Source organism: Chaetodon trifascialis, chromosome 18 (genome assembly GCF_039877785.1).
Source record: "Chaetodon trifascialis isolate fChaTrf1 chromosome 18, fChaTrf1.hap1, whole genome shotgun sequence".
Classification (NCBI taxonomy): domain Eukaryota; kingdom Metazoa; phylum Chordata; class Actinopteri; order Chaetodontiformes; family Chaetodontidae; genus Chaetodon; species Chaetodon trifascialis.
This window is the reverse complement of record NC_092073.1, coordinates 2,192,059-2,218,048: the sequence shown is the minus strand read 5'-3', so window position 1 is coordinate 2,218,048 and position 25,990 is coordinate 2,192,059. Positions and strand designations below refer to the sequence as shown.

Below are 25,990 nucleotides of genomic sequence, written 5' to 3'. Positions count from 1 at the left end.
TTCACAGTATTTTTTCATCACATCCATGCATGTCATTGTAAATCCTCCATGACACACTTGAAATGGCACTTAAAAAAAGAAAAAGAATAAAAAAGAGGAGGTTTTTCATTTTCATTGACATGGTAGGTAGAAGGAGGAGTCAAGGATCAGATTCGAGGAATGCCGCAGTGTCCGAGTTTGACTAAAAAGCTCCTCATCTGCGATGAGCTGAATCTTCTTCAGGCTGCATTTGATGACTTTTATCAAGTTTTGCACAATACCACAAATGCACCAGAGACATACAGACAACCCCCTCACACACATCCATCCACACACACACACACACACACGCACACACACACACACACACACACACACACACACACACACACACACACACACACACACTCCCAATTTTCCCTTTTTTCAGAAGCAGACACGGAAAAAATACAAAAAAAAAAAAAAAAAACACCTGGCACTGTGAACACTTGGCATCTGTCAAATCCTAAAACAATAGAACAGTGGAAATAACACGATTTTTGTTGATAACCAACATCTTCACAGAGGCAGCATAGTCAAAAGACACACACTCACTTGCAGCAGTACAGTAGTAGTACTAGTACCAGTTGGTGTTTGATTGAAGATGTCGTAAGTTAAGCAAGAGGCCAGTCTCCTTGTTTGACTCAGTGTCTCCAGGAGACCATTCTCAAGTCTGATTGTTAGCCAACCTATAAAGTGCTTTCAAAAATAATCTCCTCATCATAATCATCCACATCTGTACAACTAATCAGTATGTCAATTAGGGCAATGTTACAAGTAGGAAAGAAAAGAGAGGAAGAATTAAAAAAGGTCTATTCAGGCACGAGCAAAGAGCTCTTCTCTTATTCCTCCTCTGTTCCTTCTCTCCACAGCTTTTCTTTTCAAATCTGATTTTTTTTTTTTTTTTTTTTTTTTACTTCTTGAAAGGTGTCAGTCTGCCGATGTTGTGCCAGAAGGTGGAGGTTTTGCGCTTCGGCTCAGCCAGCATGAACACCTGCTGCTGGGGCAAAGCAGTGGGGAGAGAGGGGTGTTTCTGTCGCAGCAGGAAGTCATAGTAGGGTCTGGTCACTGCTGAAGAGGAGGAGATAAACAGAAAATATCATTATTTATGACATTATAATCAGATATCACACACAGCTGAGAAAAGCTGACGCATTCATTACATATTCCAAGACTGTGTTTATGAAATGTCTCAGAGGCCTAGAAGTCTCACAGTGATGCATATTCCATCCATCCATTATCTATACCGCCTATCCCTTTCGGGGTTGCGGGGGGCTGGAGCCTATCCCAGCTACAATGGGCGAGAGGCGGGGTACACCCTGAACCGGTCGCCAGCCGATTGCAGGGCAGTGATGCATATTATTATTTCTAAAATTAAAGTGTAAGGGTAATCAATTAATGACTGATCCAGCATTAAGTGAGAAAGGTCAGTTACTATTAAAAGTCTGTAAAAAAACATTGAGCAGAGGTAGAATTACATGTACCATCCTGCCTCACCCACAGTACTCATCCCATCCCAGTTCAACACTATGGGCTCTATTTCGTCACTAAGTGAGGGTTTTTGCCAGTGGCGCACCCCTCGCAGTGGTATTTTCGTGCAGTGCAGGTGGGCACGCAGCGCACTTGATATTTTGGTAAACCGAGGCGCACAGAGGTACGCCAGGATGGGCGTTGCGGCGCACCAGGGGGAGGTGTCGCATAATCAGCCAGCGGATTTGGATTTTCGGTCCATTTCAGTCCACGCCAGCGGCGTAAAAGCGCACTGAAAGCTCGCCACCCCAGACCTGGTGAACCCTGTGCACCAGCAGCACACCGCTGGGTAAGTGGATTTTCGTAAACCCACGGAGTCGTGCGCCCACATCACCAATATCTCACAGGCAGGTTTCCACAGTGTCTGGCATTTCACTGCGATCAATAATTAGCAACAGCCACGATTCAATGCAACTATCTGAGTCAGCACATACAGTCAGACCTAAATTTATATATTTTGATCAGTATCTCATCTGACCACATCGCAAGCACGTTTGGCACACGTAATGGTCACTCAACCTGACCGAATGTACACAGGTGAAACAGGGATGCAAACTAATCAGTCACTGCGCCAACCAGAAACAGCCGTGACATCCTACAGAGCATATATACTGCATCTATCTCAGAGCACTGAGAGACAGAGAGAGACAGACACATGGAAAAACGTGAGTGATGATCGTTGTCCGCTATTACCCACGTCATTTCATTCCAAATACAAATGTTATCATTGTAATGCTTAACGTTATCTACAAAGACATAGTACATCATTGCTTTGAGGAGGATGAGGCGGAGTGCAGGTGGGCCACGAGAATAACGCCATCAACACTGTACGCTATGCAATTTTCTTTAATGATCTACTCTTTTGCATGTCACAGGAACATATGACATCAGCCAAGGGTGGTCGTTGACGTGGTAGCGTGCATCGTGGCCTCAAATGCGCACCCCGGCTGTGCTCTCCCAGTCGCGGCAAGGGTGACAGCAGCTCTGACCTTCTTCGCCACCGGGTCTTTTCAACATACCGTGGCCTCGGTGGTGGGGATCAGTCAGTCTGCTCGGCTATACGTGCAGTTTCCTCCAGGCTAGTCCAACATGCAAATGAGCACATCATTTTCCCTGCAACACTTGAGAGCCAGCTGGAAACTAAGTGAGGGTTCTTGTTGAAATTTGGATTCCCCAGGGTCACTTGGAGCAATCGCGCGGCCCAGAGACCCAAGACCACATTTATGTGAACCGAAGGGGGGTCCATTCCATCAATATCCAGGTGATCTGTGACTCAAATTGCCTGGTGACAAACGTGTATGCCAATTTCCCCGGGTCGGCACATGACTCGTTCATCCTGGCGAATTCTAGCATTCCTACAGTCTTTCAGGGGGACACCCCTCTGGATGGGTGGTTGCTAGGTGATAATGGCTACCCACTGAAAACGTGGTTGATGACGCCATATATCACACACCAAGACGGTAGCATGGTTTTAACGGTGTTTTCAGCAATGCTCGGTCAGTCATCAAACGCACATTTTAGATGTCTGGACCGGACAGGTGGTTCATTAACATACAGCCCTCAGAGTGTCGGTGCATTCTTCGTGGCATCAAAAACTTTCCACACTAAACAGATAGACAGTATTGAAATAAATTTTGCGAGACAGTAGATACAGCCCCTGCGAGCCTGGACCTCCCAGACCAGAATGTCACTCTTCTCCTGGAAGAAGTTTGGGCGTCAGACACTTTCCTGCGTGGGCTCAGTCATCCTTGAAACTTGCCATTCGCCTCACCAGCAGCATTTTTAAAGGTGAGGTGAGAAGCTAGTGTGATTGGTGAAGATTGGACTCAGCTGTGTCAAACCCACTCCATGCGTTCTCCCCTCCTTCTTTCCGAGTTGCGCCGCTGGGTGGGACTGAGATGAGAAGGGGGAGTATTTGCGCCGGCAGCGCAGTGCACGAAAATACAACTGCGAAAATACAAAATAAATAGAGCCCCATGAACACAAACACTGTTTTTTCACTAATTCATTCCAAATGAATGTTGTGAAAATGTATCTGATGGTGAATGTATCACGACACCAGAAGCATCAACAGAAAGTTAAAGCAGAAGATCGGAGAACAAAGATGCTTCATTACTTTCCATTCACTACGTCACTGTTTTGCAACTGTCTTTGAAACTCAACACCTTCTCCAGAGGTCTCACATTAAAAGCCTACTAGTGGAGGGGAAGACTGTTTTCCTAGACCTTCTGAGATGCTTTATCACAGTGGTTCTCAATAGACGGATGACAGTCCACATCCTGGACCCAGACCAGTAACCAATAAATTATTGACGATTTTTCAATTTTGACAGTGTTTCTGTTGTAACTACTGTACAGCTTTTCTCGCATTTACAGTATGGGTTCATCAACCCAGGACACTCACAGACCAATTGTATTAGTCGTAAATCATCTCAGGTGATGCTACTCAGCCAATCAAATCTGGAGTCAGTTAGTGAGAGTTCACACACAGGGAGGGACAAGATGAGGGCAATCGGAGAAATAAGTGTGCCAGAGAATAGTAATTGTTCCTGGTGTGCTCTAAAAAGAAAAGAGTAGACAGCAAAAATAGAGCTTTTAATCAAGAATGGGCAGAATGTTTGTTCTTCCCACGGGAAGTCCAAAACCAGTATGTCTCATATGTTCCAAGACCTTGCCAATTATTTAAAGTGGCCATGTGATGTGCCACTACGAGACAAAGCACAGAGCAACGAGAACACAGCCAATCAAATCTGAACTGACGGTACAGTGGCTAAACATGAAAAAAACATTTACTGATGAAGGGGTTGCCAAGGAGTACATGAGTGCGGTGGCTGAAATCACACTTGCAAAAAAAAAAAAAAAAAAAAAAAAACTATTAAAATTAAGCACTTAATTTTAATAGCTCTGTTGTGTATGTAGCAGAACTGGCCTCTAACTGACCTTCTCCTCTCCTCTCTGCATTTCTCAGGAGAAATGCATTTGTAAAACAAACTAACTCTTGAGAATTATTTACCATCTGGAATGTTCACAGGTAGAGGTTATCTCAGAGAGAGACAGGATGTCTGGCTCAGAGACATCTTCACACTCTTTCAATGAAGCAGGATTACCAACACCTTCACATCAAAAATTACCTTGCTCACAATGTTTGTCATGAGGATGCTAATGCTCCCTCATGATGGCCCATAGGAGATACTGATAATAAAACTGGCCGGGAGAACAAAGGCCAGGCCTCAGGGGAATCCACAGACCAGATCATGCTGATGGGTTGTAAATTAGACAGCCCTGAAACAAACTGTTTGTAGCCTTGCTTTCTAGTATACTAGGATCAGTGCTGTGCCTGAACGCGTTCATTGAACGATAGTTCATGAACTCGTTCATATTTTGGGGCGAACGTGAACTGAACGTACTGTATTACTACCTGATGAACGTTACTATGAACTCGTTCATTCTGGTGTCTGTGAATGGCACACTCTCTCAGTTTAACTTCTTTCAATCGGGTGCCAGATTTCTATACAGCCTTCCAGGCAAAAACCCGGCTAAAACACACCGTAAACAGGCCTTAATATGTAGCGGAAAAAACACCCAACCTGGCAACACCAGCCACCGGTGTCGCACCGCGGCATGCGTCATCAAAACAAAAACCAGTCGGTGAGGATGGGAAAAATCTTACATTTCTGTGCAAACTTAGGCTTTCAAAAAGAAATCCGCACTTCAGTCACATCCACAGCAACCCTGAAACAGCACATTGAACTGAAGCACCCGGCTAGCCTTTCAAGGTATGTTCTGACGCATAGTTACAGTGTTAAAACTGCTAAAATAATTGCTGTCTGTGGTTCTATATGGGCTGTGGTAATACTTTTGAAAAATAATAGCTAGCAGCAGCATATGGAAAAAAAGAACTATGTGTGTGTGTGTGTGTGTGTGTGTGTGTGTGTGTGTGTGTGTGTGTGTGTGTGGTGTCTGTTCTGTGCCTACAGAATACAAAGAGGATTTAAAAGTGTGTTTAAATAATTTTATAGGTTACATACAGGATAAGTGTCCTGACTCTCAAAGGTCTTTAATTTTCCACTTAAATTGCTAAATCAAAATTGTGAAAATTAAAGCATCTACAGTTCTTGGACACTGGTCACAATTTTTCGCATTTTGCTTGTGTGATTAGCTTGCAAAATTCCAGCAGAGTAAGTCCACTGATGATTCTTTAAGTAGGAATAAAAAGGGAATACACCAAAGTAACTTTTCTTTTTTTTATTTTCGATGATGTCACTTTAGAAAATCAATTTAGAAAATCAAAGTACCTCACAAAATCACAGCATGTTTTTCATTTACGCAACAAAATGGTTGAGAAATTCCGAGAGCGCGACCTCGCATATGATTGGACGCCTCCTCTGACGCAATGACGTCAGCAGAAAACGACCTCGGCGAGTCTGTGAACGCGAATCGAGCTTGGATTAGAACAGTTACGTTTCGCGTCCTGCTAAACTTTAACTCTGTTCATACAATGGCCGGACGTCGTCTTCAGTTCATCCCAGAAGGCACTCCTCTGCGACGAGTGGACGGCCTGGCTACGGAGCGACCATATCCAGAAAGTCCAAACAATTTAGAGAAGAAACTGCTGAGCGTCTTCAGTGATTTGTCTCGGCTGCTAACGCAGCTGATGGCGCAGTTGGCGAGGAGAATGACAGTGATAAAAGCCAGACTGCTCGCTCTGGAGGAGCAGCCCCGACCGAACTGCAGCTGCAGAGACGAAGAGACGGGTGCGTAAGTTACGTAAGTAACGTTAGCATTTAGTACCACATTGTGCAGTTTTTAGGGCGCCAAACCTTTATTATTCTTATTGCACTACGTTCCGAACGTTTGGTAATCGTTCACGTTACATTTAACATTACAATGTATTTTGTATGTTAAAGGAAAAGGTGCGACGTCTGCACAATAGTGATGGACACGACAGGCGATATGAACCTGAGCAGGGGTAAGTTAATAAAATACACAGGAAATATTCTGCAGAATATAAGTAAACGTAAACGTTGCATGACCTGTTTGTACTTTTTGTGTTTTACAGACTAAACTCGCCCCACAACGAAACGGTGACGTCATATTTGATGGCGACTTTAACTGGGAGTCCAGACATGGATGGTGTGGACAGCAGTCTTTTAAACCCTGTCTGTTGTATCTTGTTGTTGTTTTTACTGAAGCCTGTCTCAATTATTTCAAACCAATATATATTTTCTTCCAGCGGCCTGTAAGACATATTATGAGATGGTGTGGAGGAGCTTCAGGTATGCCCAGCCAGCTCTTTCAGTTCAGGCAGCAACTGTGAAGATTTCAGCTCGCAGCAGACAGAGAAGGAAGCGGGTAAGAGTCCCATAAATGCCGCTTTATTTTCACAACAATGTAAAAATGGGCTGAATTTTATTTATTATCTGCATTGTTTTTGACAAACATGCTCACATATGTTATCATGTGTTATTGTTTCTTAGCAGTACTAATATTAATACCTGTATTTACAGCTGCTGGAAGCAAGAAGGAGTGTCCTAGCTCTCTAAACTCTGCCAGACACTGCAAGATCGGCTGGAGAGCGACCCAAAGTATGTGGCGACACACCGCAAGAGGCTTCGCATCGAGTCCCCTTCAAAGCAACAGGCGCCAACTCAGTATGACCCAGAGGCAGCAAAGAAGCATTTCCAGAGGCCTTAGACTCTTTTTAATGCACCATAGACCAGCGACATGGCCCAACCCAGAGGCTCTTATCAGTGAACCCTTCTGCACATTTCCTTGCTTTTTTTCCCCAGTAGTCACTGAATTTCCTTGGATGATCCTTGTTAATGTGTGTGTCGTGATTTCATTAAAGACTTTTTTCAAAATGTTTCTGTCAACTGTGTTCTTTGTGTTCTACTGTGTGGTAGTGTAGAAGGTGGATCGCCAAATAAATCAATGAATCATCAATCAAATAAAATATATATGTCATTTATATTTTATATGTACATAAATCTAACAATATAATAACTATTTTTAATATATTAATTTATTATATAACATATGAATTTAATATATATTTATTATTATTATTATTATTTGTGGCGCACAGATGACCAATAGCAGCAGAGTTGTCATCCAATCACATGATCACTCACTCATGTGATTGGAGTTGCTATCCAATCACATGATGGTTTCCTTTTGAAATGCCTGTGGAATCATCCAATGGTTGTTTGTGAAGTCAGCAGGCCAGCCTGAGTAGATCAACGTTGGTAGCATTCATGTGCTAATTAAAACTATTCGCACCTTCGCGAAGGCGCGATTAACCACGCCCCCCGCCGACAGATGGTTCGTTTTCGACGATTTTCGGAGCCGGCGAAGTTCCCCGTAAACTTGCCGTAAATCGCCGAAAATCAACGAACTTCGCGGGGATTTACGGGTCGAAAATGTGGTTTTTCATGCAGTGGGTGGTGCAGCAGGTTGTGCCCGTGCCTCACAGCAAGAAGGTTGCCAGTTCGATCCCCGGGCAGGGCCTTTCTGTGCGAAGTTTGCATGTTCTTCCTGTGCATGCGTGGGTTCTCTCCAGGCACTCCAGCTTCCTCCCACAGACCAAAAACATGCTCATTAGGTTAACTGGTGACTAAAATTGCTCCTAGGTGTGAGTGTGAGTGTGAGTGTGAATGGTTGTTTGTCTGTATATGTTGCCCTGCGATCGACTGGCGACCGGTCCAGGGTGTACCCCGCTTCTTGCCCATTGACAGCTGGGATAGGCTCCAGCCCCCCCGTGACCCTGAAAGGGATAGGCAGTATAGAAAATGGATGGATGGATTGATTATTGTTGAAGATTGTTATCTGCTCATAAGAAATGCCTAATGCGTGTTATGAACAGTGTAGCAGAACCGGCCTCCAAATGACCTCTTCCTTTCCCTCCTTTTCTGTTGATACTCAAGGGAAATGGAGGTGTAAACCCGCCAACTGATTGAATTATAGACCATCTGGTTTACCTATAATGCAATCTGATTTCGAAGAGAGACAGGAAGTCTGGCTCAGTAAACCACTTTACTCACACACTGAAGAAAGAAAGCCAAAAGGTCAACGCCTATCTCTAAATCAGGATGTCCCACTCTATGCTAATTACTTCCCCATTAGCCCGAGGACTCCATGCAACAAGGCTGCCTGAAGAGACAAATGACAGGCCTCAGAGGAATCCACGAACATCAGCAAATGCTGATGGGTTGTAAACCGGACATCCCTTGAAGCAACTAGTGACTCATGTTTGTGTGCTTTTTCCTCAACACTCCAAGATAACCAGATTTTATGTCAAACTTAACTTTTCATGTTTTCAACTTACAGGACTCGGAGTACGCATTATATTGATGTTTTTCCCGTATCTCTGACCCGAAGTATGACCAAGTTGTGATTTTAACGGTTTTATAAAAAGTTGTATGAATTGTCACCACAAAACTATACTGCCATCCAGAGTTTCCTAACCGTCAGATTGAATATGCTTGACTTGGTACATTTATCGATAAGTAACCGTGATCGTGATAATCATTTTTGACAAATATAATCTGCCTCTCTTTATTATTACCTTTATTTTTGTATTAGTTATTCATTCATTCATCGTTATTATACCTGTTGGGATAAAATTGTACCATGGTTATCATTTAATGTTGTCACCCAACCATAGAAAGTATCTAATGCCTGCTGTGAACAATGTTGAAATGCCATTGGAAATTTGTCATTGAAATTATATGTAATTGACCATAGTGAGAAGCAGATGAGCCCCTCGTATGATTCATTGATTAGTTCAGCTCCATGAGGCGAGATTACACCGCGCGTCACAAAGAGTCTCACGTGATTCGATGGCCTGCCTTTCGACACGCCCCGGAGCGACCTTTAAAAACTGCGTGTAGTGCGCGTTACAGTTAGTAGATTTTTGGTTTTTGTTAGTTGGTTTTAGTTCTGTTCCTTTGTTTCTTTTCACGTCTAGTTACTCTCAGCTGAGTTCTTTTCTTTGCTTTTGTCTTAAGTTTTGCACAGTGGTTTTGCTCCTTAAGTTTTCGTCTTCGAGCTACTCAAAGCCATTCCGAGTAGCGTAAACTATCTTCAGAAGACGTATTCTTATAATTTGCCATAAGCTTCAAAGTTAACTTCCTCTTTAGCCCAACGTTTTGTTTTGTTTTTCATCAGTAAATTTAGGCAAGTAATACTAATTTTGTAGCCTTCTTCGACCGGCCATCGAAGAGACTCTTAATTTGTACTATCAGTCTAAAATAATCCGTCACGGTTTATTGATTTATTGTTGATCCTTGGTCCGGTTCACAACCATCCGGAGCAGTCCATCATCTGTAACCGACCGCCGAACCAGTTCCAGAGACGCCCCGTTCCGCACCAGTTTGTCATCTTGGAGGTCTGGGCCTTCCACTAGACCACCAAGTAGATCGAGCCGCGGACGAACATCTGGAACGTCTTCGAGCCAGTTCGGAGCAGAGCACAACGGGACGCCAGCAACCAAGTAGGCACGCTAAGCGGGTTTGAATAAGAGTTGGTCCGTGAGGTTAAGAGTAGGTCAATTTGTCCAAATTCTCTCCATTAATCGTTCATTCCCTTAACTCTGCGTTCGCGTCCCCATTATTCCCTTTCGACTGCCTCTCACTATCGCCAATTCATTTACCATTGTGTTGCCATAAGTTTCTTGTGTGTTCTGTCATATCACCTCCCATCTTCTGTGTTATTATTCATGGTACATTACCCATTATCCACAATTGTGCTTAATAAATGATATTTTGATTTAAGTCCTGGTTAGACGGTGTCCTTTTGAACTGAATATCTACGATCCCTGTATCCAGAATTTACACTTCAGGTTATCAGACTGATCTACAGTTAGTCCATTCGTTAGTATTTATCAGCGTTATAGCAGTTAATTTCTGCAGTCCTTCTTAGCTGAGGAAGGTGGTGCCCCGACATTTTATCAACGAATGCAACATCAAATTAAGGTAGTACACACTACAACAGTGTTAAAATGCCATTGAAAATCGTCCATTCAAAATATACGTAATTGACCATAGTGAGAAGCAGATGAGCCCCACATGTAAATCATTAGTTAGTCCTCGCCTCATAAAATGAAATCGCACGTCTACGAACCATCCCACGTGTGGGACGGCCTGTTGATTAGACACGCCCCGGAGTGAGATTTAAATGACTGCAGTAGCAGCGAGTACTCAGTGCCTGTTACTCAGTTAGTTAGTTATGTTTTTAGTTGTCCTTTTGTTTTCATGTTTTTGTTCCGTTGTTTTCTAAGTCTCTTATACTGATCTCATTCTTCACAGACGTATTTTTCTAGTTTGCCCTCCTTAAAACTTTAATTCTTACTTGCCACGCTAAGCCGCATGATTTGTTTTTTAGTAAAATTCTCATCAAGTAGTAATAATTTTGGAGACACTTTTCGACCAGCCATCGAGGAGGTTATCAATCTTATTGTTGTTAAATGTAAAATCTTGCTTCGTGGTTAGCAACCAAGCTAAAGACCTGCAGCCTGCTGCTAACCCGCTGGTCTGGGTCAGAAAACATCCAAAGCAGTTCCTCGCCTGTCACCGACGCGGTTGAAATCCAATTCCTGAAACATCACTGTTCAATATCAGCTCTCAACCTTAGTGTGCCTGGGTCTTCCACCGGACTGCCGAATAGACCGAGCTACGGACGGACACTGGAAGCATCTTCAGCTAGTTCGGAGCAGGCCTCTACAGGAACGTTGCTGACAAGCAGGCATGCATTAAGCAGGTTTGAATAAGAGTTGGTCCGTGAGGTTATGTTACTGTTAATTTACCTAAATTCTCTCAACCATTTATCCAAGAAATTAACTGTACATTTGCGTCCCCATTTTTCCCTTAAAAGTACTTCTCGCTATCGCCAAACTCATTTGTTTTGCCATAAGTTTCTCTCTCCAATTCTTTGTGTTATGCCATATCATCTGCATATTCTGTCGTACTATTCATGATACATTATCCACAATTATGCTTAATAAATGAGATTTTGATTTAAGTCATGATTAGACGGTGTCCTTTTGAGCTGAATATAAACGATCCCTGTATCCAGAGTTTACACTTCAGATTATCAGACTGGTTTACGGTTAGTTCATTCATTAGTGTTTCATCAGTGTTATAGCAGTTAATTTCTGCAGTCCCTTAGCTGAGGAAGGTGGTGCCCCAATGTTTTATCAACAAATGCAACATCAAATTAAGTTAATTCCCCTACATGTATTTTATCATTAATCGCAGCCCATATTTTACTTGAAATAAGAAAAGATCATCAGTGGTTAATATTTACAATCCCTCCAGTTCAGTGTGAAAACTAAATATTGTTGAAATACTGAACTTAATTGATTTGCACTTTACTTATTTGATTTGACCGTCAGTTGTTGACTACAGACATTGATGTAATGAGGCTATTTCAGTATATATGGCACCAAATTGTAATGCAAGTTAGACAGTATGATGTCGAGGATGTTTGCTTGAGGACACTTTCTCAAACTGTACCTCTTTGAATATCAATTGAACATTCCTACTTTAGCCTGATAATTGAATTGCCATTTCGTTTTCACTTCATTATTCAGAATCATTTCATTTTATAGTTGATGAAATGTCTTAACAACAGAGTGATGTTATAATCACCAAACTACTGCTCTGGGTCTCTCTGTTAAACACAAATACTGCTCTCATTCAATAATTACTGCCAATTGCCTCTACTTTGCTGTTTCTTCAATCACAGTTCAGACACTGTCAGTGAAACACAACACTTGCAGCAGATGTTCCTTATTTCTACCAGGAAAGGAGATGATTATTTCCATTGAGCTAGTGGAATCTTTAAATGTGACAACAGCAATGCAGTAGAACTGAGTTTTATTGACAACCGCACAACACCAATCAAACAGCAACAGGAAAGTAGAAGCAAGTGGAATGCTGATATTTATTTTAAAGGGAGCTCTCTGTCTTGCATGAGTGTAGGGAATCTTCATAAATAACTCTGCTGTTCTGTTCTGCAGGAGGAGGAGAATTTCTAGCCCCAGCAAACCTTAACTGTTATTCCTGAAAGGGATTCTGAGATGCTTGAAGAATAAAGGCCTGGTGAGATATGATTTCAGTAAAAAGTGCTGCTGTATGTATTATAGATCAGTGCTTATATATTATATATATTGAGGTAGCCTATGTCTGAGCACCGGGAGGCAGAAAAACATCTTAAGACTGAGAGAACACTGATAAAATGATCTAAGGGGTATTATATTCCCTGACAAAAGGAAATAAAATGTAAAGAGGATGTTAAGTTTACACTGCTACAAACACTACACTGAGACTCAGGTACAGGTGTTCATTGTCTAATGAGCGATTGTGCAAGTCCGAGCAATCCAGTAATTTCCCTTTGTCTGAATCCTTGGTTGAATACCTTTGGGTTTCCCAGATGGATGGCTTTTGCAGGCATTCAGTATGGCCTGTTTCTTCTGGACCTCTGTGAGAGAGAAGCCTAAGAAAAGACAAATACATAGTATCACCATGAAGCTTTCTACATAAACAGTCATTTTTTCATAGGAAAATTTTGGAAAGTATGGTAGAAAACTTGGCCACTGAAAGAGTGACAGACAAAAAGTCTGTAAAATCAGCAGCACACTGATTTGTGCAGTGTAGCTGATCCAATAAACACAGAATGAATAGTTTCACACTATGCCACTGTTAAACAGGTGTTGGTAACATGCCAAGAAACACACTAATGTGTCAAAAAGGCAGTGAAGAAGACTGCATACTAGTAAACATGGATGTCAACAACGCAGGTTTCCAAGGCATACACATTGCATCATTGGTGACTAATGGTGTATGCAAATTTTTCACAGTCCACTGTGAGGTTCAGCTCTTAAGTCCCCTTCCCCCATAAGTTTAATTTTGCAAAAACATCCAATACTGTTTACAGTTATAATTATTGCTTATTCTTACTTAGAATCTGTTTAGAGTTTGATTTCCTATTACTATTTTTTTTGTTTAGGTTTAATTTAAAATGCTCATATAAATTCAAATCACACCCATTTACACCCAACATTAAAACACCATCATGTGGGCCAGTATGCTGGAGGGACACCTCTGACTGACTTGACTGTACTGTATACTTACATTTGTGACTGACTGTCAGCAATTTTAAAAATTCTCAATTATAAGCAACTCAACACACAGTCTATACTAGTGTCCCTAGGGCTGGCTGGTCCACATGCCATGATGTCATGGCTGCCATCAGCTTGTGCCAGCAATGATAGGGTCCATCCAATCATGACACAGTATGTATGTGTTATACATAAAGGTCATACATAGAGGATAACAATGAGTATTGTATTTCACCTCATTCCTTAGTTAGATTTGTTTTGTTTGTTGTTGACATTTTGAGTCTAACTTACATTAGCTAGTGCACCACAAGTCAGTTTGTAATATACAGTAATATACAATATGGAGCATAAGGGGTTGAAAAATCAAGGAATACTGACTGTCTGATAATACAGCACACGCCTGACACAGAATGTCTCACACCTGAGACTAACAGGTTGCACAAAAGCATTGGTGTTGGACTGACCTCTATCACTTCAAAGTTTCAAGTCTGCTTTGACTGGTGGACTACTAATATGTGACATCATTCTTGGGCGGTAGAGAGTTGAAAAGTTGAATTTTCAACCTGTTCCATCACTTTGAACAGCCACAGTGCTTTAACTTTTACGAACTTTCATCCCATCTATCCCCTTACTATAACCCAACATGCATTTAATGGATAAAGATGTGCAGGATTCAAAATCAGTCAAACTCAAAATACTAATTTCTTATGATTCAAAATTTCACAATGAAGCAACCAGATGATACAGACCAAATAACTCAGGAAAGAAGCCTGGCTGTGTATAATGGAGGGAGATGAGGTGGAATCTCTGACATTCTGCTTGTCTATTCTTTGGTCAGCATCATAGAAATCCATTTACAGCTGGCATCCTCACAGTTCTTGATACACTGCCAAGTGGTGATATTAATGTATTAATGCACATGCAGTGGAGGGAGAAGAAAGGAGGATATTGGTCACATGATAGCTTAAGGAAACAGCTCTGTGGTTTGCAGAGAAGGAAGCTTGGCTGAGAGGTCATGGAGACAATGTCAGCTAACCAGATAATCACAGGATTAATGGAAGTAATCTTCAGTATTTTCTGGCTACAGAACAGATCAGTTGGCTAAAAGAGCAAACTTTAAGATCAGTGTTGAGCTGTGCATGTATCTGACCTGTCTCACGGTCATGCTGGACCTGAATCCTCTCGTCCGTGAAGGCTCGAAGCCAGCGCTGTTTATGCTCAGGCTTCTTGGCACAAAGGAGGTGGACCTCGTCACCAGCCAATGATCGCAACTTCAGGGCATTCTTCACGCTGATATTGAAGTCCTTCTCCTTGCCATCCTCCACATCTATCACCTCCATGTGGTCCATGTCCATCCGACCCTTGTAGTATAGCATGTCCCGGCGCAGGAGGTCCTTCAATTATAAGGATGTCAAATTTAATCAACAATTCTTTTGAAGAATACTCCAGTAATCTGCAGAACCAGCAGGAGCTAACATGACTGACTGATTGATGAATGGTGTGTTTCATGTCACAGGTATGAACAAACAGAAAAATAATCTTAGTTCTTCTGCTCAGATAATTTTAGAACATTCCATATTCAATATAGGTATTGAAGTCAATATTTCAATTTTCTCAGGTCCAATCATTGATTGATGATTGATGATCTTTTTAGGATTTAGTGTCTGGTCCCATCATTGAATATCACACCATATACAGTTTAAAATATGAAAATCTGTTCTTATTATCCATAAAAAAACAAAAAACAAACAGGCTGCCAGGTAGGGAATTCCAGACAGTTGTGCCTTTAAATGAAAATCTAGAAAGACCATATAACTACGCTCCCCCTTTCCTCTTATTATTAAGCAGGTATGTAGTTCCATTGAATACTTGGGTCTGAAACCAATTTCATTTGGGCGCAAGTGATTATTATCATTCCAGTATGACATTAATTGTTGTTGAGGTGGCACGGTGGTACAGTGGTAGCACTGTTGCCTCACAGCTAGAAGGTCCTGGGTTCGAGTCCCACCTGGGGTGCTGTGGGCGCTGGGGGCATGTCTTCCACCATGCCTTCAGTGCCTGCTGCTCAAGGAAAAGGGGCCTTTCTATGTGGAATTTGCATGTTTTCCCTGTGTTCACCTGGGGTATCCTCCATAAAAAAACACTAAAAACATGCAAAAGATCAACACCTGACCAACGGTGACAGGAAGGAACTGGGTCCCCGGGCGCCACTGTCAGCTGGCAGCCCACCGCTCCTGGTCTGCTGTCCTTGAAGGACTACCAGGACGGGTCAAACGCGGAGGAATTAATTTCACAGAAGCATGGCGTGTGCATGTAATGCATGTAGTTGTGTGGAGTGATTAATAAAGTATGTTTCTTTTTCTCTTCTCCTCTAGATTCCACTACCCATATAAAATGGACATCTTTCATCTTTTAGGCTTACAAACATGTTGTGGTGTTTTTCACAACTGCCCAGGTATCTCAATAAAAATACATTTTGCACTACATGCCATTTGCATTACATTCCATTTTAGTGCTGCTGAGCACTACTTTGTGGCCCTTGGAAATTGTCTCTGTGAGGTCATTTAACTTAAATGTTGACACAAAAATCAATGGAAAAAGGCCAATAATTGTATTTTTACCAGTGCTGTCAATCGATTAAAATATTTAAGCGCGATTAATCACATGAATGTCATAGTTAACTCGCGATTAAGCCCCTTTGATAACCATTTCTAAGGGATCAAAACAGGGTGATCCAAAATAAAGTTACAAAGTGCACATCATTGTAAACTAGGATTCAGGCTATAGTGCAGTTAAACCATGGCTTAAACTTTCTTTTCATTAGTTTCCTTTGAACATAATTGCATCCATATGCCTCTGTCGAAAGCCATCCATTGTCGCCTGGTTTTGACAAGGAGGCGGCGGAGAATTCGAATTCGCTGTGTGTTTGGCCATCAAATGTTATTTAAGACAGGATGTGCTACGGTGATAATTCAGTTCACACAGATAACTTTGGTCTTGTCAGTCGACCCATCTGGCAACTTTCTGAAACTAAACTTTCCATTCAGAATCTTGTTCGCATCCATTTCAACGTTTCGCGCTTGACATATACACACACCGGTAGCCTACTCTTTGACAGCTAGCGAGCAGGCAAGACCAAACACGTGCATGGGGCGTGCCTATTGTTTTGTTTCCGGTTTACAATCGGATCCTGTAGTTTTTCTAACGTTACAGGAGCAGTGGCCACAGCTTATAAAAAACTACAAGTTCACTAGGTCACAAAGAGCGTTAATCTTGTGATAAAAAAATGATGCCATTAAAATTGATTTGCAGTAACACCTTAATAACGCAATATTTTTGACAGCACTCATTTTTACTTAATATGTGAGAATTTGTATATTTCTTGTATAAAGATAAATCAACCATTTGTGCACTACAAAGGCACCACAAATTGTTACATTATTTTGGATATTTTAATTTCAACCTGTTCCTCCATCATTTTTGCTCTTTACCACTTCAAGCAAGCAATGCTCCCTAATGAAAACAACTCAGCCACAAACCCTGCAACAGGTCAAAATTAAAATTAAATTCACGCAGTCATTGCAAATACACTAGGCAAAGTTAGAGATACTATAATATCACTTCTTTTTCTTCTTCCATACTGATATCAGCATAAAACTGTAAAATACAATGTAAAATGCTGAGGCACCTTTTTGCAGTACACCATCTGATGATCAAAGAGGAAAAACATTCTCTGTTGACTCTTGGCCTGAGGCTGGGACAGCTTGGTCAACTCCCCTGAAAAGATGAGATCAGAACTCCTGCTGAGGACGTCTTCACCCTGCATGGGTTGAAACACACACACACACACACACACACACACACACACACACACACACACACAGCCTTTACTTGCTAACCAGTCCTGTTACAGTTGCACTACACAGTATGAAGTGAAAGACCATATTCCGGAAGAAATATGCTTCTTGTCGCACCTCCCAGTCCTCTATGGAGCTCTGCCAATGGGCAATCTTGTCAATGTTCTCAAGGCGCCGTTTCCTCTCGTTAATCAGCCTGGCCACATTCTTCATGGCATTTAAGGCTGCCTCTACATCTTTGTAGTCCCTAAAAATAAGAATGACATGCAGTTGTTGTGTGAAGCTGAAGCTTAAAGAATACAGTATGTCTGTTGATGTTCTATATTTTTCGTAACGTCAAGAAATTCCATGAAAAGACCAAAAACACATCAATGAGTAGCACTGTTACTCTGGGTGACACATTACTTCATGACCATGAACTGACACTCTAGTTTACTTTGACTCAATCCCACACACATCATCCTGCTGCCCCAAATACTCACTAGCACCATATGTGGATTAATGTGCCTTTGAAAATAGTCCCCACAAATACACTATGTCCTTGTGTTTGCCGACTATTTCTGCTCAAGACCACAGTGACCAGCTGTCATTAGGAAACAACATGTACCTAGCAGTTGATATGTCAATGTATTGTGGCAGCTCCAGAGCGTTATGCTTTCAAAGAGAAGCGTTTTTTTTTTTGGTGAAGTATAAGGGAAGCCAGTTCTTGTTTGGATACCCAACAAGCACAAGACCACATTCTGATAGAGACAGTGCTAAGTAGGCAAGTTTCAGAGTGAGCAAGCTAAGAGGTGAAACCTCATTCAGAAGGAGAATTTGTGAAGGAGTGGCTTGTTGCTGCTGTGCAGCTGCTAGCACCAAAGTAAAAAGTAGTATTTTCGAGCAGCGCAGGCAGGCGCATGGCGCACTTGGTATTTTGGTAAGTCCAGGTGTACAGAGGTGCGCCAGGATGGGCATTGCGTAGGGGGAAGGTGTCGGCATAATAAGCCGGCGCATTGGAATTTTCGACCATTTTGGTCTGCGCCAGCGGCGTAAAAGTGCGCTGAAAGCTCGCCACCTCAGACCTGGTCAACTCTGTGCGCCAGCGGCGTAAGTGGATTTTTGTAAACTGGCGGAGTCGTGCGCTCACATCACCAACACCTCACAGTCAGGTTTCCACAGTGTCTGGCATTTCACTGCAATCAATTATTAGCAACAGCCGCAATTCAATGCAACTATCTGAGTCAGCACATACAGTCAGACCTAAATTTATTTATTTTGATTGGTATCTCATCTGAACACATCCAAAGTGCGTTCGGCACGCGTAATGGTCACTCACCCTGACCTGATGTACACAGGTGAAACAGGGATGCGAACTAATCGGTTAACGTCGCTGTGCCAACCAGAAACAGCAACCAGAAACAAAATATACCAAAAAATATAGAACAGAATATAAAACAATATATAGAGAGAGAAAAAAATAAACAGTATACACAAACGGGTGTGCAAAGTAACGGAAGTAACGGATGTCATGAGACATGAGTGACGTCAGTCTCCTCCTGGGAGAACTTTGGGCGTTGGACACCTTCCTGTGCGGTCTGAGTCATCCTCGAAACTTGCCATGTGCCTCGCCAGTGGCGTTCTTAAAGGTGAGGCGAGGAGCTGCTGTGATTGGTGAAAATTTGACTCGGCTGTGTCAAACCCACTCCACGCCTTCTCCCCTCCCTCTTTCCAAGTTGCACTGCTGGGTGATGCACCAGCGGCGCAGTGCACGAAAAAACCAAAGTCTGCGCCGCCACGCCCCATCAGACCTGACTCCGGTGGCGGAGTCGAAAATAAAGCCCTAAGTGTCTGTGTAATTTGACCTTCATGGTGGACATTACCCTGTACCTCAGAGAGCTGAACATCAAGTACCAGCCAGCTTCTAGTTCTCTAATTTCAAATGTGAAATCATTCAGCATTTTCCTACTCCTATAAACAAAAGCATGCTGTGACATCTGAATATGCTGGTGAGTGTGAAAACTCCTTCAGGCATTTTAAGAGAGGTTTCAGGACATGAACAGTAAACAAACAAAGGAACTGAACATATTTGCTATGCTGTTTAATGTGGAACCAGCTCATGTGCCTGACAATCTACAACATGAAATAACTGAGCTACAAAGCAATGACCTACTGCTTAGAGCAGTTCTTTTCAACAGTGATTCATGCAAAGGCTCAGGTCCTCTCAAGACCGACTGTCCCAAACCTGAAAACCAGCTGCAAGTAGCATCATCATCATCACCACCATCTGACATCAGAGGCCTCACCAAAGAGAAGGAGTTCAAGCCAGAGATTAGTGTAATATATACAGTATGTTCAATAATTCTGTCTGGCCTGGGCTGCTGCCAAGCAGATTTCAAGGCTACACTGATACAATTGCTGGCCCCCTCCAAGTGAGCACCCTTCTTCCACTTCCCCCTCTCACATATACATAATAAGCTTCCTAGGTGCTATCTAATCACCACTGATTTGAAAAGATCTGGGTTTTGATCAACTGAGGAAGACAGTGAGAGACAGTTGGAAGCTTTGGAGAAAGCTGGTCAGTGGACCCTGACTTAATTTTATTTTTTGTCAAACTGCTGTTTCCATGGTAAAAAAATGAACTTTCAAACTATACTGATATTGACTGCATCTGTCCACGTTGAGAGCTGGTCAGTCTCTAGAGGAAAGAATAAAAGCAATGGATCATTTCAACATCAGCACACACATGCACCAATCGATCTCCTGAAATGTTTCCCTTTGTAACACATGAAAAGTTTGCATTCACCTGTGCTGCGGATTGGTGTATTTGAGCAGCTCAGCCAGCTGCAGTGGGTACTTGCAGATCTTCTGAACTGGGGTGAGCAGGAAGCCATCCAAGGAAATATCAATCATCTTCTGAAGCAGTCGGCAGGCCTCAAAGAAGAACACGTATTTGTTGACCTTCATTAGCTTAGAGAGCTGAATGCAGGCATTGGGATGGTTGTTGCAATACTCTGAATAGATCTGGAAATCTGTTTGCTGCATATTAAACAAAGCAAGAGAAATGGTTAGAAGCAAGAAAAACAACTTGGGTAGAATGTAGACCCCAGGGTCAAAACGTATGCAGTCACATTTACTGTAAGCTAATTGTTATATCAATAATAGCTGAAAGAGGTGTAATACAGAGACAATAAGAAGTGGAGTTTTGACAAACTATTTTGTGTCGTTTTTGTCATACAGTAACATCTCTCTGCTGGCATAATTTTGAAATACTACGGCAGTAATTAATGGGCTTTCAGCAAATTGTCTGGATTCAAGTTGTTTCAATTGACTTTTGTGGCACATCTTACGTGTTCAAGGAAGCAGCAGCCAATCTCACTCAGGTGCGGCTGCTCCTTATTGAACTTCTTTTCCAGGCCTTTCAGGAACTTCCTCTGGAATCGGTAAATCTCTTCAATATTGCCAAAGATGGTACGAAGTTGCTCTTCATTGAACATGTCTGTCCTCTTGCGGCACTGTTTGATGTAACCCTGAGGGAAACAGAGACATACAACATAAACAAATACATTTAAACATTCATCACACAAAATACATGCACAGTACAATATATCTGTATAGTCTGTTGTTGTTGGAGGGCAGAAGTCCAGTTATCAATACTGGCTCAAAGAGGGGTTTTTTTGTATTTTCCAGGTCATATAGATTGTCTATTTGGCTTCCAATTATGGAAGTATAGTAAGTGTGTTTGCTTTTGATTTATGTTCTATGGTTGTTTTCCAAGTACATATATTGCCCAACAGGGGGGAATGGATTACAGGAAAGCAGTTAGGTTAGAACCTTTTCACATCAAGGAAAACCCATTACAAGTGCATGAGTAAGCCAACCTCACCACACCCATGCCAGCACATTTCTGATATATTCTGTGTCATGGTTCTGGTTCTTTAATTACATGGTGTTAGATGAGCTCTATTGTAGACTTTTCAGTTGATTTATTAAGGAATTAGTAATTACATTAAGAACCACAATGGAAATAATTTTTGGATTACTGTAACATCAAATAAATCAAGAACAGTGGTTAACTGTTCTAGAACTAGAACTAGGTTTAAACCTTGACAATCAGAAAAGCGTATTTTCCATGGTCATGGTAAAGAAATTGGGCTATTGGAGCAGGTTTATAACAGTACATAAACAAGACAATAAATGACTTGTTATACTTCATGTTTCAACACAATCTAATCCAGACCTCACAGATGTCTTTCAGGTGCTTTATGTAGTCTCTCTCCGTGCTCATGATCTCATTGATGACATTGGCCCTCATCTGCTCTTTGCAGGGTAAACCAGGTCCCAGCAACAAGCCCCGACCTGCCCGGTTCTCCTCTCCAGCCTGAGACTCCTCCAGGTGGGCCAGATACTCCTCCATGGGCTCATCCTGGTTCACACGCAACTGTGGATCACACAGGTAAGTTAAAATGGCAGGAATTTTGGATTTTCCCCAACAATTACCTCTGCATGCATTTCATTGTCAACTCTCTTAAAATCACATGTATGTGAAATGGAGTTTCTAATACTGCAATAGATTCTGGTTTAAAGCTGTACAAGTGATTTAATGAGAGATCTAAAGTTGTTTTGTTTTTTTCACAACTGTCATGTACATTTCTGTGTTGTTTTCTGGCTTTCTACAAATCTCTCCCTTTAAGACAATAGATTTTGGATTTTGGACAATGGTATATCTGCCTCAGTACAGTATTTTGGCTTCAACCAAAGCCTGGACCACAACAATGATTTAGAAACACAGATTTACACATGCAACGTTAGGTAAGCTAGCTGGCTTTGGTCATGTCTGTCTAGTCTCCGTATTATTTTGAGCACATTTCATGTCTTGTCCTTCATGTTTTATTTTTGTTATCATTAATTTTGTGTTTCTGTTTTAGGTTCACTTCCTGCACGCCCTTCCCCTGTCTCGCCACACCTGCTCCCTGATTGTTCTCCCCACCTGTTTTCCATCTCCCCTGATTACCTCTTGTATTTTACCCTGTGTGTCTCACAGTCTCGTTGCCAGTTCGTTGCACTTCGTAGTCCTCGTTCCAACATTTATAGTCATAGTCTGTTTTGTGTACAACCTTGTTTTTGCCTCCGACCTTGCCTTTGCCTCTTGTTTTTTGGATACCTCTGCTTGTCTGATTGATCACCCGTGTACCGAACCCTGTCTGGAATTAAACCTGCCTTTTGCTCTAGCCAGATCTATGTTGTGCAGTTGTGTCCACCTGTTCTGTGTTCAGGGGAGTTCTTGACAGCTTTTTAAGAATTCCCTTCTAAACATCAGACAGATTAAAACAGATCCTCACTCAAAAAGTTACAGTAGCAGAAATTGATGAGTCTCACATCAATCCTATTTTATTGCTGCTGTTTTTGGAAGCTTTTTGTTCGTCAGGGTTGTGAGGATCCCAGGTAGACCACAGAGCACTTTCTGAAAGCTAATTGGGATCTGAAAAAAGAATTAAGGATGCACAAAAAACAAAACAAAAAAGAGGCAACCCTAATTTCGTAGATTACACGATTACACAAATATTGATAACAGGAGGAGGCATCATATTTGTCTGTCAGTTTTCAACAGCTGTGGTCAATAATCAGTGTAATTGAAAGGTGTATAGCAAGTAATTTCTGTCCCTCCCAGTAGTCTGGACAGAGCCTGTCTTACCCGTACGAAGCTGGCAGGGAACCAGCCCTCGCTGTCCATGATGCGACCCCACCACCACTCCTTGTTAGTGGCATCCACTACTTCGATGACATCACCGGCCTTGAAGCCCAGCTCCTGGTCGTCCATGGTGACATGGTCCCAGAGGGCCTCTGCATACACCACGCTGCCATCACTGATCAGCTGTAGAGGAAACACCACAGAAGGAACAGAGGTTAGGCTTCTGTTAAGTTTATTTCTTGTTTCAGCGCATGTTCCAATATTATAGTGAGGACTTGCCACGTCATGGTGGCAACTGCAGTAATTTTCATCATACAATGAATAACACTGGTCAACAACCATCCACTAAAATGACAAAGAATGCGGATTGTGCAGACAGTTCTTCAAACCACTTACGCATTTCTTACTGGACAAAATATTTGTATTAGTAGTATCAGTTAGCCCACTATCCAGCAAAAATATGCACTTTCAACAGTACATTGTGAACTTGATAGAATTGGTATCGAATATGGGTTTGGGATAAGGCCGGGTGACTGGGTGATAATATTGGCTATTGGTGACGGGCTGAGTTGCTTGTTGGGTAGACATTTTGTCGTTTTATTTTGCAAATTTAATGCTCTGCCACTGAAGAATGAGTGAGAGCCGCTGCTCAGCAACAGACTCTTGCTCAGCACAAAGAGGCCAGCAATGGAAAAAAGAGGCAGCAGGGAAAAATAGTAGTGCCAGAATTTTTTCAAGGGGTTTAATTTTACCAAATCAGAGTTGGTGATTGTTGGAAGAGCAGAAAGACTAACCCAGAGTTGTTGAGCTTTATTTTGTTTCTCTTGAGTTTACATTAAGTATGTTTTACAAGGAAAGGAAAGGAAAGGAAAGGAAAGGAAAGGAAAGGAAAGGAAAGGAAAGGAAAGGAAAGGAAAGGGGAAACGTAAATTCAGAGGGTGTATTTTTTAAGAAATGAACAGTGCCACCCACACACATCTGCATGATTATATTGGCAATCACCAATGTTGGACTGACATATTGCCCAACCCTAGTTTGGGACACAATGAAGGTGTGTTCCTTGCAGTCTGTTTTGTCATGATGTTAGTGGAAGTAGACAGACGAAGAGGGAAGAGGAAGTGTGAGATAGAGAGGAGACAGAAATGGAGTGATACCAGAAGGAGACAGAACCAGTATTATTGATGAAGACACTGCAGTGGTCATATGACCCCAGGCTCCACAGAGGCCATCCATTTTCCTGCTCAGCCTCTCATTCCTGCAGAGGCAACACAAATCTTGCTGGATCACATCAGCCCATTATCCCTCTCCTTTGCAGGCTTGCCCCTTTCAGATATGGTCTTTTACACTACCTCACTAGTGTTGTTAAAGATATAGTCATGTTATTCTTCTTAGATCCACTGATCCATCATAACGATAAGGAAAACAGATGATGTGGATGTTGCTAAGCAACACACCCACACCATCTTGCCTCTCTTCTGCCTTTCTCTCCAGATTCCTCTTTGGCTACATGACAGCAAAATATCCTCCTATTAAATGTTATGATAGTAAACAGCTACATTCACCTTGTTGTAAGGTGCTCGAGCATCATGACAATGCCCATAGCTTATAAAATACAGTAACTGTGCCCCTGACACCTTTCCCCCCTGATCCTGATTTGGGCATCTGAGCAGGGCATAAACAGGTTTTGTCTGGCTCTGAGGGGCTCGTGGCTCAGACATAAGCTTTTTCTGGGCACGTACACATACACACATTTACAAGCTGACTTATACCTGAAAATAAAATATGCTTATTTTTAGGGCTGTCAGTTTAACGCGTTAATTAGATTAATTAATTACGCTGCAAATTAACACGCTATATAAATTAACGCAATTAATCATGAGTGGCAAGTCAATGCGCAAGCATTTTAAATTTGGCCCTTTGAGTGACCCGTAGGCTGCAGTGGCAGGTCGCATCCTACCTGCACCACTAGTCAAAAGCAGGGTGACAACAGACATGGATGCAACACTGGAGAGCGAGGCAAGCCTACTTGGACCTTTGAATGGCAAGTTTATTTATAAAAAGAACAAAGACGGGACTATTAACAAGGACGCAGTGGTTTGTACCTTGTGTAAAAAAGAATTTTCCTATCACCGTACCAGCTCCAGCCTGAATTATCATTTAAACGCTAAACATGTAGTTGCTGCTAGTGCCGCTAGTGCTACCGTGAGCTCACTCTGCCAACCCACACTTGCTGAGTTAGGAAAACGAATGAGCAAAGCCACGACAGACAAAAACTGACAAACTCAATCGCAAAGTGGGTTGCTGCTGATAGCAGGCCGATTTCAATCGTGGAAGACGAGGGCCTAAAAGAGGCGTTTCAGATAGCGTCATCTGACTCTAATTTCCAGCTACCGTCGAGAACTACAGTGATGAAAAGAATTCACCAGCTGTAATGTGAATGTTAGTGAATTGTAATGTCCTAGAATTCAAATTCTTTATTTGGGACCTTTAGCTGATATGAGATTAAAATGCGATTAATTAGATTAATTAATTACAAATCCTGTAATTAATTAGATTAATTTTTTTAATCGCCTGACAGCACTACTTATTTTATGTAATCTATGTCACACCGTGAAAACAAGCCAAGAAGGAAAAACGGCTCTGGTTGAAGTGCTTACAGCTCACAGACATTATCAACTTATGATGAGGGGTCCTAAGTGGATATTGCCTCATTTTAAGGGATTGGTTGAGAACAGCTAGATTATTTCATATCTGAGTCATGTAAAGTAATAAGTCATGTAAAGTCAACTGATGTATT

At 42.0% G+C, this 25,990-nt stretch overlaps 1 protein-coding gene across 11 annotated transcripts in view; it reads right to left on the bottom strand.

Annotated features, from left to right (window-relative positions):
* The window catches only part of arhgef4 (Rho guanine nucleotide exchange factor (GEF) 4), a 227,619-nt gene continuing 201,629 nt past the window's right edge, over positions 1 to 25,990 (bottom strand). For 7 of the 11 annotated variants that reach the window (XM_070986356.1, XM_070986359.1, XM_070986362.1 and 4 more), the window contains 9 exons: positions 23,197 to 23,376; positions 21,742 to 21,942; positions 20,852 to 21,031; positions 20,308 to 20,540; positions 17,640 to 17,769; positions 17,354 to 17,485; positions 14,816 to 15,059; positions 12,963 to 13,040; positions 1 to 1,089 (listed from right to left, as the gene is read on the bottom strand). In XM_070986356.1, the coding sequence (XP_070842457.1) occupies positions 932 to 1,089; positions 12,963 to 13,040; positions 14,816 to 15,059; positions 17,354 to 17,485; positions 17,640 to 17,769; positions 20,308 to 20,540; positions 20,852 to 21,031; positions 21,742 to 21,942; positions 23,197 to 23,376 (1,536 nt within the window). In that variant the 3' untranslated portion in view covers positions 1 to 931. The remainder of the gene's footprint in view (positions 1,090 to 12,962; positions 13,041 to 14,815; positions 15,060 to 17,353; positions 17,486 to 17,639; positions 17,770 to 20,307; positions 20,541 to 20,851; positions 21,032 to 21,741; positions 21,943 to 23,196; positions 23,377 to 25,990) is intronic. The other 4 variants (XM_070986357.1, XM_070986361.1, XM_070986365.1 and 1 more) reach the window with 1 other exon arrangement.